We start from the raw sequence: 7684 nt of genomic DNA, 5'->3' as shown, positions 1-7684 counted from the left end.
CCCCCAGACCCCACTAGGTGGGAATACACTGGGTTTGTTGTTGTTGTAATACACTGGGTTTGTTGTTGTTGTTGTTGTATCCCACATGCTGCAGGCATTTTGCTTATCTTCTAGAATGCTTTATGCTGTTAAGCTGGTCATGCATTCACTTTCTAAGACCTAATATCACAATATGGGGGTGGGGGTGTAACAAGGAGATGAAACATCTTTGTTTTCATCTCAACTTTTGCTTCAGAATGCTTGATCTTTTCCAACTTTGGTTGGGGTAAGGTGTGGTGTTTCTTATCTCCAGTTTTCAGATAATACTACATTTCCCTCTTAAACCATGTGCTATGATTCAATTGTATGCTCGTTGATGATTGAATTTTGAACTTAGATTGATTATCATTTGTAAAAATAATTGGGGTAGTGTTGATGTTTGTAATGACATTATTTAAGCTTTTTGAGTCTGTTAACTTGTCTCAGTGTCGATGACGGATCAGTTATTTTTGAACACGGTCAATGAGTACTCGCGTATGAACATGGTGACTGAGAGAATTTAGTCTCATCCAAGCAAACTGATATCCTCTCTGCTACTCGTCTTAGTTAGGTCTTTTTGGGTATGGATATGATTAAGCACCTGAAATGACCTTTATATGGAAATGGATGGATTATGAAGTGGAGTAACTGCTTATTAGTCAGGTGGTACCTTATAGAAAATTAGTTGGGTGGGTTGTCCTTAAGAGGAAGGAGGGTAAGGTCCAGAAAGGTTGTTGTTTGAGGAAATTTCTTGTTGGAAAATAGTTTTGAGGCTCCCTATTGGGAACTCTATTTTCTTAAAATGATTGATAACAAGTTTGTCCTTCAAGAAAAATGATTGTTAACAAGTTTGGCCTTCAGCAAATAGGATTTGAAGGTATCTTCTTATAGTTCATTGTAGTTAATATGCATACATTTCCCCGGTTTTCTCTTTATTGCTCATATTATTGACGCTGAAAAACGTGTATTTTTCTGCAAAAGCATTTCTTTTACCTTATTTATGAAAGGGAGTTTGGTTACTTCCTAATAGCCTTTTCATGTTTTTGTTGTACAGCTAGTTCACATTGCTTTTACACTTCTTCATTAGGAGAAAGATTTCTGTGCCTTGAACTTCTATCTCTTACTTGATTTGAAGGACATAGGTGTTGAGGATTTTGCGGGTCTACAAGTCATGGGTTTGTTCACTCAAATCTTTTTGCCTCTCATCTTACCTGCCTCTTTACCCTTCTGCCCCCTGCCCCAAAAAAATAAAAAGGAAAAGAGAAAAGGAGAGAGGAAATCTTTTTTTCCTCTCAGCTTAGCTAGCACTAAGTCTTAGAGTCTTACTTTTCTTTCATAGGAAAGCTATAGTTAGTTTGAAGAACTTACATGGTTTTCTGGTTAGGGTGGTTCTATTCTAGTATCTATGTTAATGACCTCCACCAGACCAAATAGTGCTGCTTTCTTGATCTGTTCACTGTGTGTCATACTCATACTGAGAACTTGCTAGATTAGTTGCTGTACAGTTCCTCTTACTTGAATGCCACAAAATATGTTTCCTCCACTTAGTTAAGCGGTTTGTTTCTTAGATGTGGATGGTTTTTTTGTCATTACATATTCAGTGCTAGAATTTTAGGATATTTGGATTGACCGAAATGATTCAATATATGAAAGAGCATCACTTGCTTCCTGTATGGCATAGTGTGAAACCTTTCTTCTTTTTCTTTTTTAGTAAACGCAGAGAGATTTTGTAACACCATGGTCTGAAGCAGAGATGTCAAGCTTAAAATCTGCATGAACTAACTAATCTCTCAATGTGATGTCGTGTATTTGAGTCATTCAAGATAGACATCATTCAGGATAGAAATATTAAGGAAAAGTTTTGAACTTCTTTATTAAGTGATTAATTTGATCATCTGAAAGTCATTGTGAGTGCGCGGTGTGACTGAACAAAGCTTTGCTTAAACCTGAGATATTGAAGTTAGGATATGAATTGGTAACATGAGTATGGTTTAGCTCGTTCTTGTTCTTGAATGGAGGTTTATTTGGATCATAAATTGCGGTGATGCTCAGCTAGGCATTGTTTTTACAAGGATAGAATTTGACTTCTGAAATATTAAGGACAAGTTTTGACCTTCTTAATTAAGTGATTAATTTGAACATCTTAAATTCATTGTGTGAGCGAGTGGTGTAGACAGATGAAAAGAGATCAGTTAACATATTTGCCCCTGTTTGGACCCCGGGACCCTGGTAGCAATGGTTCTCATCCCACTTCAGTGACCATTTAGCCACATCCTTAGGTGCTATATGATATCACTCGTGTGTCGTTAATAAACCACACCAGTAAGGAGTTTCCACTTTTTTCCTTCTTGTTTCAGACAACACTTCTCATGCATGCTTGACCTCACTGTTATGGGCTGTTTGGCATTGCTACCAAAATAGTTTATCTCTAATAAATGAATGAGACTTGTTTACATAGGGGACCGAGGGATGCTGTTCTGATGTTTGGGATCACAAATTTCTGTACTATGTCGATTGCTAAGAATCATAATCGTGCTGCTAGAGTTAGTAAATATCATGTTATGTCCACAACTTATCAGAATGATTATCAAATTCCATTTACATGTGAATACAACGACAACAACATAGCCAGCAATATGCAATATTTTAGTTGATGTTATTCATGAGCAGTTTTATATGAACTTGCAGATAATCCACATTGGGAAAGTTATGACGTAGTTTTCTTTCGAAGGGGTTAGTGGTGTGACATCCTTCTTAGAAGCACAAGTTCAAACTTAGTAGTTGCATGGGTAGAATTATGAAGTTCAGTTTTCGTCTTTAAGTTTATATTCTGATCATATAAATTAGTGTAACAAAGTACATTACAGTTTCAAAAAGATAAAAATTAAAATTAGTGTAACAAAGTTTCTTCCCTGCCCTTTCATAAAAGTTAATCAGAACGTTTAGTAGCTTTCGCCATGTTTTGTAATTGTAAAAGAAACATCTCATACAAGTATTCTCCATTATTGCTTACTCCTTTGTCTCCAAATGTCTTCCCTCCAGAGTTCCATGCAGATCTGGTATCTGCTCAACACCTATGCAAGTCACATCTTCCCAGTTGATTTTCAGTGAGATCTTTCCTCTTCCATTAGTGAAGGCCATGCTCTATCCTGGTGCAGTTGCTAATGGCTTAATGACAAGCAGGACAGTTCCAAGCTGGGATAATCTGCTAAACGTCTACAACCTGATTAATGTGAAGGAGGCCTCAGCTGTAACTGACCTCCAACGCTTGGAGGTTTGCCCTTAAATCTATGTTTCTCATTTTATGAGTACTATAAGGTTGTGATCTCTCTACACACACTGACAGGCAGGATCTGGCCATATTTGTTATGATATAGATTATTAAAAGTATTGAAGCTGGTTGTTTGAGGTTACTTCTTTATATATTTTTGTCATTCTTAATTTTATGAAATTGTCACTGTTTTTGGATACCTTGAGTGTTTGTTTGATTTCTGTTGGTCTTGTTCAGTCAAGCAACGCATGCCTGCTGTGATTAATTTGTTTTGAATGTACTCTTTTTGATATATAATACTCCGTGTTTCATTTATTTGCTTACTCCCGTTATTTCAAATTAGTTACCCTTTGTTTTATTTTATATTTGGAATTTTGGAATATATAGTAATGGACTTTTTCTGCAGAAAACCAGTAAATACTGGAACAAATACTGATGTTTTATATTAAATACACTGATATTACAACCAGAATTCTGAAAAAAACAACCACTCGGACACTGCTAACACTTAAAACACAGCTAACTCTATCCATTATATCCTAATACTTGAATGAACTTCAGTTATACAATACATAACACTAAATTTATACAGATTTCAGCATTCCTAGACATTTGAGAGGCTAGAACTCTCCAGCATTCCCTTTTCCTTTTTCATGAATACCCTCCTCTACTCCTTTTTCATGAATACCCTCCTCTACTGCCCTGCCCCTTTTTCTACACAAAAAACTAACCACCCTGTAACTGTCTCATGACAGTTACTAAGTCTTTTAATTGTTTATTTTGGCCTCCAAGAATAAGTATTTATAACTTGAGGCACATCATCACCTTCCCTTGTAAGAGTCCCCTTGTCCTCAAGGTGAAAATCTGCAAATAGTAGATCAATAATTGCATATTCTACACATAACCCTTGTTGTCTTTTCAGAGCAAATTCCAAATCGGACAACCTTTTGAATTGTCCCTCTGATTTTTCTGCCAAAGTAGTCGATTTTGCAGCAGTATGCGCTGGTGAATCAGTGTTACTACCTGCTGATCCAGTTCTTGAGTCACGTGTTTCAAGTATGTTTGTGACTCGTGGATAATTGGGTCTAAACCCAACTGGTTTATTATGAGTTTCCAGTATTTGGTTCAAATTTAAAACTTTGAACATCCTGCAAAACAAAATTTCGATCCTCCATCTTTTGAGCCATCTCCATTTTCTCCCTCAATGTTTGAGCTCGTAAAAGCATCACTTCTGCTCAAATTCCTCTTTCAGACCATTCAAAAATGCTCCCGATGAATGCTGACACCTTTTCAAATTCTTCACGAAACACTGTGACTGTGGTAGTCTGCTTCATCCCTATTACGACAGCATATTGGTTTATCTTTTGAGAATCATGAAATTGGTCAACAACTCTCTATTGAAGTCTTCCCAGGTTGACATTTGTTGTTGAGATTCCATCCAATAATATCAATTTAAGGCTTTTCCTTCCAAACAAACACCTGCTGCCCGTAATTTTTTCACTTTAGAAATTTCATTCACTGCGAAATATTGTTCCACTCTGAAAATTCATCCTAAAGGGTCCTCTCCTTCGAAAACTGGTAATTGTAGTTTTCGAAACTTCTTCCCATGTTTTTCTCCCGCCAAGTTGACATTGCTTCCCTATTTTCGATGGATCTGGTTTGAGAAGGGGATGCTTCTGCCATCACAATTCGCCCTTGGGCTTCAATTCTTGCGAGAGACTCTCTCATTTCTTGAAACTATCCTTCCAGTTTTCTTCTGACATCTTTTCTTACCCCTATCAAATTAGTCTCGACCCTTGTCAAACTAGTGTCTACCTGTTCGACACGTCCCTCCATTTTACTCACCATACCTGAACGTTACTGCTCTGATACCAAAATTGATGGACTTTCTGAAAAAAAAAAACAGTAAATATTGGAACAGATACTAATGTTTTTTACTAAATACACTTATATTACAACCAGAATTCTGAAAATAACCACTTGGACACTGCTGACACTTAAAACACTGCTAACTCTATATTATATCCTAATACTTGAATGAACTTTAATTGTACAATACATAACACTAAATTTACACATATTTCAATATTCCTAGACATTCGAGAGGCTAGAACTCTCCCACATTTCTAGAAATTCGAGGGGCTAGAACTTTCCAGAATTCCTTTTTCCTGAATACCCTCCTCTACTGCCCTGCCCCTTTTTCTACCGGAAAATCTACCCCGTAACTGTCTCATGACAGTTACTAAGTCTTCTAATTGTTTATTTTGGCCTCCTGGAATAAGTATTTATAACTTAAGGCACATCATATAGCAAGTTTGTTGATTTAACTCATTGAATACTATTTTCTACTCAAAAAGTGATGGGGACCCACTTTTATAATAATAAAGGTTTGTAACTTCCAAAAATTTAGCTTATGTCCACTTTGGAATTATTGGTATTAAAGTACCAAAAAAGCTGCTTACCTTACCTTGGCACTAGTGTCCTGTAGGACTACCTAAATTAGGGTAGGAAATATGTATTTTGAGAGGGGTTGATGAGCAGAAAAGTATATGATTCTAGCTTGAACCTTAGACAGTAGCCATGCAACGAAAAGATAGGTTAAAGTCTCTCATTGTATGGGTTTTCCAAAACTTATGTAAGTTCTTCAAAACTTGAGGAAATATCCTTAATCTTTTATGGAGTAAGAAGTTGATACAAGGACAGAATTTCAAGAAATGCGTTACAAGCTTCATGATCCTTGTGCTAATGGTGATATGAATGTCTTCTCGATCATTGACATCTTCTATGAGGATGAAAAAGGGGGATCAACAGGTTGTCTTGGCAAAGTCTGAGTTCTTGAAATGTTTGATCATCCTTGTTTTACTGCTTGATAGTATAATTATCAGTATTTTGGTGGCATGACTTGAGAATAGTGAATATTAGGCTATTGGGCTACAATCAGATCTTTTAGTAGTATTAAACTACTAATAGATGTGATTCTCAAGCTCAAGCTCTGCTAATTTCCATTTTGGAATATTGACTTCAGCATTTCTTGTGGGATTTCACTGGGTATGTTGTTGCTATTGACTTCAACATTTCCCTGGAAGCTGTGACATGCTAGTTTTTTTTGTTGTTATCCTTTGCTGGGTTCTGTTTGGGGAGTATCATTTTATTAGACTCTTCAATAGAGTGGTTTCTGCATTCTTCAGGTAGTAAGAGCTTTACAGAAAGTGTGCTTTTAGAACATAAACTTCACTTTCATCTTCCATTTTTCATAATCAGCTGGAAGACTTGACAGTGGATGCCTTACTGTTGAAAGATCACATTCAACCCTTATATTTTTAGTGAAATTATCTAATAGCTAATTATCCATCAAAAATGAAATTCCCATGTAACAGTGGGGAGAATAGTGAGATCTTGTCTGAGTTTTTAACATTCTATTTGTATCTGCAATGATCTTCTGTTTGATTATACCATCACAGATATTCTTTCTTTTGGTATATTAAGTGGCTGTCTTCATTTTGTTCCTCTCTGGAAGGTTCTTGCTGGAAGCTATTTTTCTGTGGCTGGAGCTCTTATTGGCATTTTAAAACCTGGAAGGATGAGCATGTTTGGCACACTACTTATTGTTTGGGGCCTTATCAAGGAAGGGATACTTACCAAGCCCACAAAAGTGGATCCTGAGAGGGCTGTGTATGTCTACCCCACAATGTTGCTAGCATTGGTATGTTCTTTCCTGTCTGTTAAGTATGATATGAAAAAGGTGACAAGAGGTGCCCCATCTAGACCTGTTGCAAAACCTCTCCAAAGTTCTTCAAAGGCAAAGCTGAAATGAGCATGACGTTCATGCTTTTGACGGGATCCTAGCACCACACATATCCCCTCTCATTGCTAGTGTAGTTCTTACTGCTTAAGCAGTGCAGAGGTTTAGTCCTCTCATTCCTTATTATACTGAGAAATGTATTCTTACAGACTTGTTCAAATTGATGAGGCAGTGTCTGGACTCGTATATGGAGCCACTGTTATAGAAAGTACAACTGTAAATTTTGAAGTTGCTATTTTGTTCAGGTATTCAAATCTCTGATTTCACCGTCTTTGAGCAAGATTCTAGGAGATGCCTCAGAAAAACGTGGGGGGTAGAAAAAATGAAACAGGTCCATATTGGAAACTGTATGCTAACTTCATTTAATAGAATTTAGAGAGCATCTTCAAGTGTTCTAGATGAATAACCATCTGCTTTTGGTTTGTGGATTTGTTTACACAGCTTATTTCTCTAGTTGGTTTGTGGATTTGTTTACACAGCTTATTTCTCTAGGCAAAACTATTAAAAGTGCGTGGCTTCAAGTACGGTGGATGCTACTTATTGTTTACCTAAGAATTATCCACACATGTTCATCTCGTTATCTTATTTGGTTA

General features: G+C 36.6%; 1 protein-coding gene across 1 annotated transcript; it reads left to right on the top strand.

Moving 5' to 3' along the window:
• Positions 1 to 3060: 3060 nt before the first annotated feature.
• On the top strand, positions 3061 to 7360 carry LOC107873318 (the record flags this gene model as incomplete). The annotated part of the gene is given in 2 exon segments (XM_047414789.1): positions 3061 to 3292; positions 6807 to 7360. Coding segments are annotated over 2 exon segments (529 nt in total), but the record flags the coding sequence as incomplete, so codon positions are not given.
• Positions 7361 to 7684: the final 324 nt, after the last annotated feature.

This window comes from Capsicum annuum, chromosome 6 (assembly GCF_002878395.1).
Source record: "Capsicum annuum cultivar UCD-10X-F1 chromosome 6, UCD10Xv1.1, whole genome shotgun sequence".
NCBI classification, from domain to species: Eukaryota; Viridiplantae; Streptophyta; class Magnoliopsida; order Solanales; family Solanaceae; genus Capsicum; species Capsicum annuum.
This window is presented reverse-complemented; position numbering and strand designations above follow the sequence as displayed.